This window comes from Symphalangus syndactylus, chromosome 7, assembly GCF_028878055.3.
Source record: "Symphalangus syndactylus isolate Jambi chromosome 7, NHGRI_mSymSyn1-v2.1_pri, whole genome shotgun sequence".
NCBI classification, from domain to species: Eukaryota; Metazoa; Chordata; class Mammalia; order Primates; family Hylobatidae; genus Symphalangus; species Symphalangus syndactylus.
The window spans coordinates 46498121-46512009 of NC_072429.2; the positions used below are offsets into that span (position 1 = coordinate 46498121).

A 13889-nucleotide genomic window follows, 5' to 3' on the forward strand; every position below is an offset into this window, starting at 1 on the left:
GCCTGGCTAATTTTTGCATTTTAGTAGAGATGGGGTTTCACCATGTTGGCCAGGCTGGTCTTGAAGTCCTGGCCTCAAGTGATCCACCCGCCTCAGCCTCTCAAAGTGCTAGGATTACAGGCATGAGCCACCACACCCAGCCAAATTTTTGAATATTTTTTTGATAGATTCTGCTAACATATCTTGTGTACATATATTAAGAGGGGAATTCCAAAAAAAATAATAATAAATAAATAAATAAATAAATCTTTTCTTAAAGCCTAGGCAACATAGTGAGATGCTGTCTCTACAAAAAATTTAAAAGTTAGCTGGGCATGGTAATGTGCCCCTCTAGTCTCAGGTACTCGGGAAGCTGAGGCAAGAGGACTGCTTGAGTACAGGAGGTACAGCCTGTAATGCCATGACAGTGCCACTGCACTCTACCCTGGGCAAGAGAGTGAGAGTCTGTCTTCAAAAAAAAGAGAGAGAGAGAGAAAGAGAGAGTGAGCGAGACCAACAGAAAAACCACCCAATCAACCCACTGAATCATATGATATATGAGATAGTATAAGATACAGGTGGGAGGCTTGGGAAGCTGAGGCACGAGAATCACTTGAACCTACTTGGGAGGCTGAGGCACGAGAATCACTTGAACCTGGGAGGTAGGTTGCAGTGAGCTAAGATCACACCACTGCACTGCAGCCTGGGCAACAGAGCAAGACTCTGTCTCAAAAAAAAAAAAAAAATAGATAGAGGTAATATGTGGCTGCTGCATTAAGCCATTATGTTTTGAGTGATTTGTTAAGCAGCAATAGTCAACAAAATAGAAATTAACATGTGTAATGATGAGCTTATTTAATCACATCTGAAAAAACGCATTTGTACTTCCAGGTAATTTTCTCGCCATTAAATCTGTCTTAAATACTTACCAGAATGCTTTGAGTTTCTTTGTATTTGCACTCTCTTTTAAATATGCATATACACATGATATATATGTGCTTACAGAAGTAGAAAAAGGATTTCTGGATTGACAGCATTAAAGGTGATTATTCTCTGTGACACAGAGAATTATATTAAAAGTATGATTCTAGATTATCCTTTAAAAAAACAGTTAAATGTTTTATAGGCTATCCATACAGTTTGAGTCAATATATTTTGAGGTCAATTTGCTATTTAAGATTTTAATATGAAACTGTAAAAACACTAGAACTATGTCTACTATCTCCAGAATTAGAGTTTTATCAATAATATCCCTAAGGCCAAATACTTTGACTGTTCTATTCCAAAAGCAGACGCATTCAAGCATCAACTTTGTTTAACTTAGCATTAAGAAATTATATAAACCCAACACCAATTAATAACCTTATTTTTTTTTTTGAGACCGAGTGTCACTCTATTGCCCAGGCTGGAGTGCAGTGGCGCAATCTCTGCTCGCTGCAACCTCCATCTCCTGGGTTCAAGTGATTCTCCTGCCTCAGCCTCCCGAGTAGCTGGGACTACAGGCGCCTGCCCCATGCCCAGCTAATTTTTGTAGTTTTAGTAGAGACGGGGTTTCACCATACCGGCCAGGCTGGTCTCGAACTCCTGACCACGTGATCCGCCCAACTTGGCCTCCCAAAGTGCTGGGATTATAGGTGTGAGCCACTGCATCTGGCAATTAATCACTCTTAAAGGCTTAAACACATACGACCTTTTCTTCCCATAAAATCTCAAGTAAGTATAATTTAAAATTACCATGCAGGCCTCCATTAAGGCAGTGTGCATCTCATCTGTTTTGTGCTCTTGATCTGCACCAGCTTCAAGTAGAAAGCGAACCATATCCAAATGGCCTTGAAAAAAGGAACAAAAATTTTCAACGAATTGACTATAGTTTAATACTTAAATATTGAAGTATGGAATCTTTTTCTTCAGATGTCTATACAAGAATTTGATAACTTATTTTGCATTCAATAAATAAATCAGTAACAGTTTTACAAAGCCCATTCAAAGCAATACACAGGCTTTTTTCAAGGTCTTATTATCTAGGCTTTAAAGACTGAATTAGTCCAAGGCACATAATTCAAGTTAAGTAAAGTAATAATGCTTTTACGTTGGTTGAATATACATAAATTATTTATCTAACCAAAACACTGAGATCAAATAGAAAGCCAAGTAAAGTATCTTTGGATCATATATTCCAGAAAAACAGCTTTAAAATAACCATAAACCCACTGTGGCAATAAGCAGGCACAGAAAACTCCATTTAAAATACTTCCAATCCTCTTGATACAGTGAATATATAAAAAGCCTTGATAGTCAATAAGAAAATGACAAACACTCCAGAAGAATGGGTGACGGATATGAAATGATAATTCAACAAAGAAATGCAAGTGAATATTAAACTGATGAAAACAGTATTAAACCTTCCTATTAAAGAAATGCAAATTAAAACAAGACACCATTTTTTTACTATCAAAATAGCAAATATTAAAAAGAATGATAATACCCAGTGTTGGTGAGGGTGTAGGGTAGGGCAAAGGGCACTCTCAAACATTGTTGGTGGGAGTATAAATTGGTTGAACCTTTCTAGAAGGCAATTTGGCAATATGTAGCAAAACCCTTAAAAATGTCCACACCCTTTGACCCAGCAATTCCACTTCCAGGAATTTATCCTAAGGAAATAATCAGAGATTACACAAAAATGTCTGCACAAGGATGTTATCAGTGTTTTTAATAATAGTGAAAACCTGGGAACAATTTAAGTGTCCAACAATAGGCAATTATGGTGCATCTATTTGATGTATTTGGCAGAGACTGCTAGTTCCCTATCTAATATCCATTCTCTTATTCTTTCTCACTTTAAGAGACAAGGTCTCTGTTGGCCAGGCTATAGTCCAGTGGCATGATCATAGCTCACTGCAGCCTCAAACTCCAAGGCTCAAGGGATCCATCCACCTCAGCTGCCCGAGTAGCTAGGACTGATCTAGGCCTTAAGAGATCCTCCTGCCTCAGCCTCCCAAAGTGCTGGGATTATAGGTGTGAGCTACTGCACTCAGCATTCTCTAATTCTTTTTTAATAATAGAACTCCAGTTTCATCTGGGCAGCAACATACGACTAGAAGACTATGTTTCTCTGCCCCTCTTGCAGCTATGTGTAGCCAATGAGATGTAAGTGGTAGTTATAAGGCCATACACCTAGGAAGACCCTTTAAAGTGAGCTTACTAAATTGAGAGGCACTCCTTATATTGCCCTTAACGTCTTTCCTAGAATGTGAACTGCTGGGGTCCTAGCTATCATCTTGGTTTTAGGTTTATTATAACCTTAAGGATACAAACCACATACTAGGATAATAGAGCAGAAAAATAGAATTATGAGCTCTTGATGACAATGGAACTGCCATACTAGCCCTAAACGGCTTACCCTTGAGTTTCTCTCTTGCTCAAATCATTAATCTAGATTTTGTGACATATGCAACCAATTTTAATCCTAAATGAAATAGTGAAATAGTACATAATCATCAAAAGTTACACTGTAAGAATATTTATTGAGGCCAGGCACGGTGGCTTACACCTGTAATCCTAACACTTTTGGAGTCTAAGTTAGGAAGATCACTTGAGGCCTGGAGGTTGAGACCCACCTGGGCAACATAGTGAGACCCCCATCTGTACAAAAAAATAAAAATAAAATTAGCTGGGTATGGTGGCGTGAGTCTGTAATCCTAGCTATTCAGGAGGCTGAGGCAGGAGGATCGCTTGAACCCAGGAGTTTGAGGCTGCAGTGAGCTATGATAGTGCCACTGCACTCCATCCTGGGTGATAGAGCAAAACCCTGTCTCTAAAAATAATAAAAAATAGGCCAGGCACGGTGGCTCACGCCTATAATCCCAGCACTTTAGGAGGCCAAGGCAGGTGGATCATTTGAGGTCAGGAGACCAGACTGACCAATATGATGAAACCCTGTCTCTACTAAAAATACAAAAATTAGCCAGACGTGGTGGCATGCACCTGTAATACCAGCTACTAGGGAGGCTGAGACAGGAGAATCACTTGAACCCGGGAGGCAGAAGTTTCAGTGAGCCGAGATCGCGCCATTGCACTCCAGCCTGGGCAAAAAGAGTAAAACTCCGTCTCAAAAAAATAATGACAATAAATGAAAAATAAAAAATAAAGAATATTTATTGAGATGAAAAATGTCCATGATACACTGCTAAGTAAAATAAGTAGATTATAAAACTGTTAGAGTATAACTAATTTGTTTAAAATATATATATATATATGTTTGTATATAAACATACTTAAAAACAAACTGGAAATGTATACACCAAAATATTGTATACATGCTTTTTTATCTTTAGATGGTAGCATTACATGTCATTTTAAAATTTCTTTTCTTTAGCTGGGTGTGGTGGCTCACGCCTGTAATCCCAGCACTTTGGGAGGTTTGGGAGGCTGAGGCAGGAGGATCACTTGAGGTCAGGAGTTCAAGAGCAGCCTGGCCAACATAGTGAAACCCTATCTCTACTAAAAATACAAAAATTAGCCAGGCATGGTGGTGCATGCCTGTAGTCCCAGATACTTGGGAGGCTGAGGCATGAGAATCACTTGAGCCTGGGAGGCAGAGGTTGCAGTGGGCTGAGATCACGCCACTGTACCCCAGCCTGGGTGACAGAGCGACATTCTGTCTAAAAAAAAAAAATTTATTTTCTTTGTGTTACTCTGTGTTTTTCAGGTTTTCAGTATTGTGTGTATTATTACTTTGGCATGTACTATTTTTTAAATAAACATTGGAAAAATCATATAAAACAAAAGTTATTAAATAATGGAAATCCTCTAAATCTAAGCTAAGTAGTTGGGTTAACTTCACAGTTAACCCAATAAATCTGAATTAAAATAATAAACATATACTAGAAAACTATATTGTAGGCGATATAGACTAAAATAGACTTTCTATATAATTTCTTATAAACTAGATAATTTTATAGCACAGGGAAAACATAAGCAATATAAAGTAAACTCAAATACTCAATACTCAAATTATCAAAGTGGTTATGAAAAACATTATAAATATTCATATATATATTAAGTACCTTTGTAGCATGCAAGTGTAAGAGCACTTTCTTTGAATTCATTAGAATGAGTGTTGATGCCTGCACCATGATCTAAAAGAACTCTTGCAACTTCCACATGACCTGCACTGGCTGCTTCCATTAAGGGAGTATGTCCATTTTCATTATGATCTTCTATATTTGCACCTTCATTAAGGAGCACTTTTACAATGTCAACAAATCCTCCAGCACACGCGTAAGTTAGTGCGGTGTTTCCTAAAAAGAAGAAAAAGAAATATAATACATGAGCAGAATATATATTTAATAAATAAAAATAAATAAAAGATTTAAAAAGAAAAACATAATAATAAAAAGAAATATAAAATCATGACAGAACAGATGCAATTATGATTATGCTAATGCTCTAGGTATACCTCTTCAATTCCCTTACACAAATCACTACAACTATTATCTCAACTTTTTTTCGTTATCATCGGTTAGAAGCATCACCTTAATTTTCTTTTCTTTTTCTTTGAGACAGAGTGTCATTCTGTTGCCCAGGCTGGAGTGCAATGGCACAATCTTGGCTCACTGCCACCTCCACTTCCCAGCTTCAAGTGATTCTCCTGCCTCAGCCTCCTGAGTAGCTGGGATTACAGGTGCCCACCACCATGCCCCGCTAATTTTGTATTTTTAGGAGAGACAGGGTTTCACCATGTTGGCAGGCTGGTCTCAAACTCCTGACGTCAGGTAATCCACCCGCCTCGGCCTCCCAAAGTGCTGGGATTACAGGCGTAATCTGCCAATTATGCCAGTTATACCAATTACACCACGCCCAGCCAATTTTCTTACTAACTAAAAGATTTTCTGGCCAGGTACAATGGCTCACACCTGTAATCCCAGCACTTTGGGAGGCCAAGGTGGGAGGATTGCTTGAACCCAGGGAGTTTGAGACCAGCCTGAACAACACAGTATCTCTACTAAAAAAAAACTGAGCCAGGCATGGTGGCATACCCCTGTAGTCCCTGCTCCTCTAGAGGCAGGAGGTGGGAGGATCACTTGAGCCCAATACAAAAGACTTTCTGGAAAGCCCAATACAAAAGACTATATGTTATAAAGATCTGAACAATATAAAAAGGCCAGAAAAGCAAATCTATAGAGACAGAAAGTAGATTAATAGTTGTCTGAGAAACTGAGGTGACTCCAAATAGGCATAGAGATCCTTCTGTGGTGATGGGAATATTCTACAATTAGATTGTACTGATGATTGTACAACTCTATAAATTTACTAAAAATCATTATTGTATACTTAAATCAAGTGAATTTTATGGTATATGAATTATATCTCAATTAAACTGAGATTTTTTGTTTGTTTTTTAAAAAGCAGCAGTAGCTACATTTGGACTGGGCCTCAAAATTTAAGTAGGATTTCTAAAGGCAGAAACGGACATCTGGCATCAAGCAAAATGCATTAAGTAAAAGCAGGTGACTAGAATAGTGACCATATCCCCTCACAGAGCTGCAATACAGAGCTATGGTTTATCATCCCTGGTCTCTCCTGAGACTGACTGCTTTGGAGAACAGAAGGAAGACTTCTGGGAACCTGTATTTTTAACAAGCTCTCTTAAGTGATTCTGACATGCAGGCAGTAGGTGCAATTTACTGAACAAAATGAATGAATTAATTAAAATATGAACTTGACTAGAAATTATTGGTGAGAAGATGACACAATTTCCTTCTGGAAACCTCTATCTTCCCAATGAAGTATGAGTTAAGGAAATCAGTGGAAGCGAGGAGGGGTATCTGTGGGGTTTGAGAAGAATGTCTGAAATGGCCACATGGAGAGTGTACGGAGGAGCCCATCTAAGAGCATGTGCTTACTGCATGGTATATAATAATCCCTTCCTTCTACATAGTGTATCTATTTCACCTAAAAAAAAAAAAAAGAAGAAGAAGGGGGGACTTCATCTCAGCCAAGCCCTTTTCTCTCTCAAAATGTTCACCTACTTTTTAAAAATAAAGGTACTGAGAACAATATGATGGTTTTCAAACTGTCTTCCAAGAACTTTAGAATCCCCCCTTCCAAGAAGTTCCTCAGCATAGAAGAAGATGGGTAGACCTAGGTTCCAGAAATTAAAGCCCCCAACTATCTCTACTTTAGATCAACTCCTCTTTTATCTGTGTAATATTATATCTGTGCTTCCATATACTCTTTGGCTTAAAGTTAGAGTTATTTGACAGAAAACAACCTTAAAAACCACAGAATTTGATGATCACCAAGAATCTTCAAGGAGAAATTTAAAACTTCCTTGATGGCAGCATCCTCTTAATTTTGAGTATTTTTCTTTTCTTTTTTTTTTTTTTTTTTTGAGACAGAGTCTCACTCTGTCGCCCAGGCTGGAGCGCAGTGACACGATCTCGGCTCACTGCAAGCTCCGCCTCCTGGGTTCATGCCATTCTCCTGCCTCAGCCTCCCGAGTAGCTGGGACTACAGTCACCTGCCACCACGCCTAGCTAATTTTTTTGTATTTTTAGTAGAGACAGGGTTTCACCATGTTAGCCAGGATAGTCTCGATCTCCTGACCTCGTGATCTTCCCACCTCGGCCTCCCAAAGTGCTGGGATTACAGGCATGAGCCACCACACCTGGCCTTTTTTTTGAGTATTTTTCAAAGGAGTGTGTATATAGCATGATGCTGCTAACCAGAACAAAGCAACTGATTTTATCATCTTAATTTAACAACTTTTGCTATAGTTCACAACCAATTAATGCCCTCTGCCCCTAAAATATGTGGTATATCAATTCAAGGAAATATTATGCAACCTTTAAAAAAGTTTGTTAAGAAATTAATAAAATAGGCCTGGAGCGATTGCTCACGCCTGTAATCCCAGCACTTTGGGAGGCTGAGGTGGGAGGATCACGAGGTCAGGAGATTGAGACCATCCTGGCTAACACAGTGAAACCCTGTCTCTACTAAAAATACAAAAAATTAGCCGGGCATGGTGGCGGGCACCTGTAGTCCCAGCTACTAGGGAGGCTGAGGCAGAAGAATGGCATGAACCCAGAAGGCGGAGCTTGCAGTGAGCCAAGATTGCGCCATTGCACTCCAGTCTGGGCAACGGTGCGAGACTCCATCTCAAAAAAAAAAAAAAAAAAAAGTTAATAAAATAGAAAATAAGTGAAGTCAAACAAAATTGCACATCGGGTATAATTTCAACTACATAATTTTATACATCAAAAATACTGGAAGGAACTGAACTAGCACAGTAATAGCAGTGACTTCTGTGCCCCAGAGTTTATGGGAGAGTAATCTTTTATTCTTCCTACTTCTCTGCATTTCTCAAATGTTCTTACAATGAGCATATATTATTTTCATAATCAGATAAAAAATTAAGTAAATCAATCTGGTGGTTCACCAACATCCTCTACCATTAACTGTTTTCCTTTATGTAAATGTAAGAGATATTTTCTGTATTTAATTAATACAGGGAGCCACTTTCAAGGGTTCCAACTATAGTATGCACAAAGCTGCTCAGTTCAAATAAATGATGGGCGAGGGATTTAGGTTGCACACTCCTATGAGACAACTGACTATCTGAGGTGAAACAGTTTCATCCCGAAAACATCCCCTCCTCCCTCCCCCATGTGTGGAAAAATTGTCTTCCAATTGTCTCTGATGTCAAAAAGGTTGGGGACTGTTGCTATACAAGAATATCTCAGCCAGGCTTGGTGGCTCACGTTTGTAATCCCAGCACTTTGGGAGGCTGAGGCGGGCAGATCACATGAGATCAGGAGTTCAAGACCAGCCTGGCCAACATGGTGAAACCCCATCTCTACTAAAAAAGTACAAAAAATTAGCCGGGAGTGGTGGTACTCGTCTGTAATCCCAGCTACTTGGGAAACTGAGGCGGGAGAATCTCTTGAACCTGGGAGGTGGAGGTTACAGTGAGCCAAGATTGTGCCACTGCACTCCAGCCTGGGTGACAGAGTGAGACTCCATCTCAAAAAAAAAAAAAAGAAAAAAGAAAAAAAGAATATCTTATTAGTAAATGTATTCAGCAAACTCAACATGTAAAACCCTACAGGGTAAACACTCAGGTTTATCTACAATCTAGAGTATTGTATTGAAGATAAAGAATTATAAGAAATACAGTTTGTAATTTTGCCTCCATATATATTACATACATAAGGTATATGACATGTTGTTATATACCTTATACATATATATAGTAAAATGGTTACTATAGACACCATTTTGTCTATATATATGTCTATAAAATAGACACATACAGTAAAATGGTTACTATAGAACAAATTAACATATTTTTCTCACATAGTTACCCAATTTTGCCCCCTGTGGCAAGAGCAGCATAATCTACTCATTTAGCAAAAAATCCTGAATACACTATTATTAATTATAGTCCTCATGTTGTACGTCACTTTTTGACTTGTTCATTCTACATATTTGCTATTTTGTATCCTTTTACCTACTTCTCCCATTTCTTCTCCCCACCCCTGACCCTGTAACCAATGTCTTATCTCTATATATTTAACCCTTTTTGTAAATTTTCAATATTCCACATGTAAGTGAGATCATGCATACATATGTCCATAAGACTGTGGGGAAAAAAAAAAGTGAGATCATGCAATACTTTTCTTTCTGTGTCTGGCTTATTCCACTTAGCATAATGTCCTTCAGGTCCATCCATGTTGTGGCAAATGGCAGGATCTCCTCCTTTTTTTAAGTCTGAATAATATTCCATTATGTTCATACCACAAAAACTCAATCTTGACTAGAAGAGAATCTAAGTGTGTTTTAAAGACTTTTGAGGATGTCAAATTAATTTGTATTTTACTCAAAGATTCTACACAAGGGCTAAGATTTTTCTGTAGGTTTATACTGGTTTTCCTCAGAAATCTAATTTTTCTGTCTCTCAGGTAACAATTATGTCAATTTTTTCTCCCAATTAATACATCATTTTCTACATACCTGTTGCAGACTGGGAGTTGACATCAGCATCATGAAGAAGTAATAATTTCACAATATCTAAGTAACCTCCACTGGAAGCTGCCATCAGGGGAGTTATGTCTCCTTTATTCCCTCGATCTTCAACATTAGCATGCATAGCAAGCAATACCTTTAAAACACAAATACGCACAGAGAAATTGTTAATTCTTACTATTCAATAGTATTTCTAGAGAATATACTGAATCTCTGAAGATATTCTTCTAGAATAGGGGTGGGGAAAAATCAATAATGACCTTTTGAAAAAATTATGCCAATACTCACTGCTTAACATGCCAAGTTACATATTTTACAATATGATTACATATTAATATTTAAATAAAGTATGCAATCATATTAGCCATCCTATTATAAAATGTGATGGCTCTTGTCAAAGAATGTTATGCTTGAGGTTATCTAGCTAAAGAATAGCAAAAATATACTCACAAGACAGAAACTGGTAAAAACATGGTTAATTCCCAGTACTGTTCTAACATAGAAGGAAAAAAAATTAAAAGAATTGGGCTAACCTGAATGTGATGAAAATAATGACTACTTTCAATTATAATTGTATATTATTTCAAAGGACAAATTTAAAATTATTATTATATCTATTTGTTTCTTATTCATTAGGATTAGCTTTGAGTAAGTGGCAGAAAAATGGATCATTCTCAGTTGCATGTACAGGCAACAAAATAAACTGTGTATCTGTTTCTACTTTACCTACTACCAAAAAGGGAAGGGAGATGGGGGAAGAGAAGACTCTGGCCTCTAATTATAATCCATCTTATAAGTGACAAAAATAAATAAAACATCAAAACCCTTCCACAATTTTAATCACTAAAGATTATTTCTGCTTACTTGTGCTAATTCATAATACCCTGCTGAACAAGCCAAACACAGCAGGCTTTCTCCTTCTTCTGTATGTTCATTTACACTTCTGCCTTCATCTAGCAATTTACGAACAGCATTAACATCCCCATCTGAACAAGCTTCTGCTAGACTGCGACTGGAAACAAAACCATTCAACAATTAACCAAAACAAAAAGACTCAGGGGTCCTATGATAAATTATATTAAATATAAATAGTCACACAAAGAAAAATGTTAATGTAGTAAGAGAAAAAATTATACGAACATATTACTTGCTGAGCATTTTGTCTGCAACTTCAATTATTCATGTTTATCAACCAAGCCAGAAAGCCAGTGAGTGAATTTGAAACCAGCTGTCATTTTTATCTTTTAAAATCTCCTAACATATTACAACAAATTTCAAATAAAGTTTTTTAAAGCATTAGACCAAGCATGTCCAACCCGTGGCCCAGGACAGCTTTGAAAGCAGCCCAACACAAATTTTTGTAAACTTTCTTAAAACATTATGAAATTTTTTTGCAATTTTTTTTTTTTCTTTTCACTCATCAGCTATCATTAGTGTTTGTATTTTGTTTTGTTTTGTTTTTGAGACAGAGTCTCACTCTGTTGCCCAGGCTGGAATGCAGTGGCACAATCTTGGCTCACTGCAACCTCCACCTCCCAGGTTCAAGTAATTCTTGTGTCTTAGCCTCTCAAGTAGCTGGGATTACAGATGTGTGCCACCACACCTGGCTAATTTTTGAATTTTTAGGAGAGATGAGTTTTCACCATGTTGTCCAGGCTGGTCTTGAACTCCTGGCCTCAAGTGATCCACCCACCTTGGCCTCCCAAAGTGCTTGGTTACAGACATAAGCCACCATGCCTGGCCTCTAGTGTTTGTATTTTATGTGTGGCCCAAGACAATTCTTCTTCCAATGTAGCCCAGGGAACCCAAAATTTGGACACCCCTGTATTAGATGCACAAGTTTTTAAACTCTACTTGTATAATGATTCCCAAAGATATTTTGGGATATAATCCTATGGCTGAAATTTTTACTTGTAACAGTGAAGGCGAAAACCTAAAAAAACTATTTTACCACAGAATGACTAACTAGACCACCGAGTCTCAAACTTTAATGTGTACGACTTACTCATATTTCTTGTTAAAATGCAGATTCTGATTCAGTAGATATGGAGTAGTGCCCGGGATTCTGCACTTCTCACAAGCTCTGAGGTGATGCTGATACTGCTAGTCCATGGACCATATTTGAGTAGCAAGCAACTAGACTACTGCATTAGTAACTCGTTTCATGTATTAGTACTCAAGCAATCAGTTTAGCATTTACTATAATAACTTTTAGAATAAGTAACTTCCTTATAACTGGAAAACAGATCTTATTCAGTTTGGATTTCTCAGAGACTCTAGTGTAATACATTCCACAAGAATGCTCAACGAATAAGAGCTGAATGAAGAAACAAAAATATCCATTTGTATAGCTACATAATACATATACATTTATATATCCACTTAAAATGTAATATCCATTTAGCTAAAGTTTATAAGCTCCACCAAAAAATATATTTTACCAAAATTGGCTACTTCCCCAAAATCTATTCAAGAAAATGTCTAATATCCAAAAGTCATTAAACACATACGTGTCCACTTGTCCTGCATTGTGGCTGTTTTCTGCTTTCATCCGTGTCAGTGCAGCAGCAGCTTCATCCAGTGCACAACTAACTGAGGATGTCAGTCTCCGGAGTACCTCGGGATCTGCAAAAGCTTTACCATCAGCAGTTGACAATTTGCCAATTCCTTCAGTGTGCATCAATCAATCAGGTAGTGCAGAACAAAAAAAAAAGTATAAAAGTGCAAATTGTAATTATATTTCTAAACACTATTACCTAGGAAAAAGAAATGGTATAGAATCCATGGGTTAGGTTGACAGAAGATAGGTTCATCATTTCAATTCTGCCACTAATGTCAAAAGGCCATGGCATAACCACCTATGTTTTAGTCTTTCTACCTTTACAATGCACATAATATTAATTTGTCCTCTACCTAATCCACATGTAACTTCATATGATGCTGTCTATCAAACAAATGAGATTTCTTTCAAAATACATAGTCACACCATAAGATCTCTAGTACAGGATATCTGTCTTTACTATTTTCAGTAGTATCTTCAGAGGGGAGACAATCTGTAATATTATAACAAACAATTCAATTGTTTCTTCCTTTGGTCACAACCATCTTCTGGGGCAACATTTTAAATTAAATTCATTCTTACAAATAAAATTAAAATTAAAAAATTATATACACAACACCCAATGAATTTATATCATCATTTATAAACAGCTACCACACAATCTACTAATGATATAACATGAATGCAAACTAAAATGGTGAGGTATTTTTCATTTATGAAACTGACAAAACAATGTCTGAGGTGTGAGGCCCTCTTAGAAATTGTTGATTTTTGAGTGAATAAAGAAATAAATACAGACACAAACTTGAGGAACTAATTTAATAATAGTTGTCAAAATTTTATTTTACTTATTTTTTGAGACGGAGTCTTGCTCTGTCACCCAGACTGAAGTGCAGTGGCACGATCCCGACTCACCGCAACCTCCGCCTCCTGGATTCAAGCGATTCTCCTGCCTCAGCCTCTCGAGTAGCTGGGATTACAGGTGTGCACCACCACACCCAGTTAATTTTTGTACTTTTTTTTAGTAAAGACGAGGTTTCACCATGTTGGCCAGGCTGGTCTCGAACTCCTGACCTCAAGTGATCCACCTGCCTCGGCCTCCCAAAGTGCTGGGATTACAGGCATGAGCCATGGCGCCCAGCCAGTTGTCAAAATTTTAAATGCAAATGTATTCTTACCCATTGATAACACTTTCTAAAAATCTGTCCTAAAGAGATACTTGCACAAGTAAGAAAAGTTACAGATATATAAGGCTATAAACGATAGCATTATTTGTGATATTGAAAAACTGTATATAAGCTAAAATTGGTAAAATTAATTATGG

At 37.4% G+C, this 13889-nt stretch overlaps 1 protein-coding gene across 8 annotated transcripts in view; it reads right to left on the reverse strand.

Annotated features, from left to right (window-relative positions):
* The window catches only part of ANKHD1 (ankyrin repeat and KH domain containing 1), a 140279-nt gene that overhangs the window by 89806 nt on the left and 36584 nt on the right, over nucleotides 1-13889 (reverse strand). For 7 of the 8 annotated variants that reach the window (XM_055285997.2, XM_063642731.1, XM_063642730.1 and 4 more), the window contains exons 3-7: nucleotides 12516-12672; nucleotides 10870-11017; nucleotides 9994-10141; nucleotides 5046-5279; nucleotides 1714-1808 (exon numbers count right to left, since the gene is read on the reverse strand). In XM_055285997.2, the coding sequence (XP_055141972.1) occupies nucleotides 1714-1808; nucleotides 5046-5279; nucleotides 9994-10141; nucleotides 10870-11017; nucleotides 12516-12672 (782 nt within the window). The remainder of the gene's footprint in view (nucleotides 1-1713; nucleotides 1809-5045; nucleotides 5280-9993; nucleotides 10142-10869; nucleotides 11018-12515; nucleotides 12673-13889) is intronic. The other variant, XM_055286000.2, reaches the window with a different exon arrangement.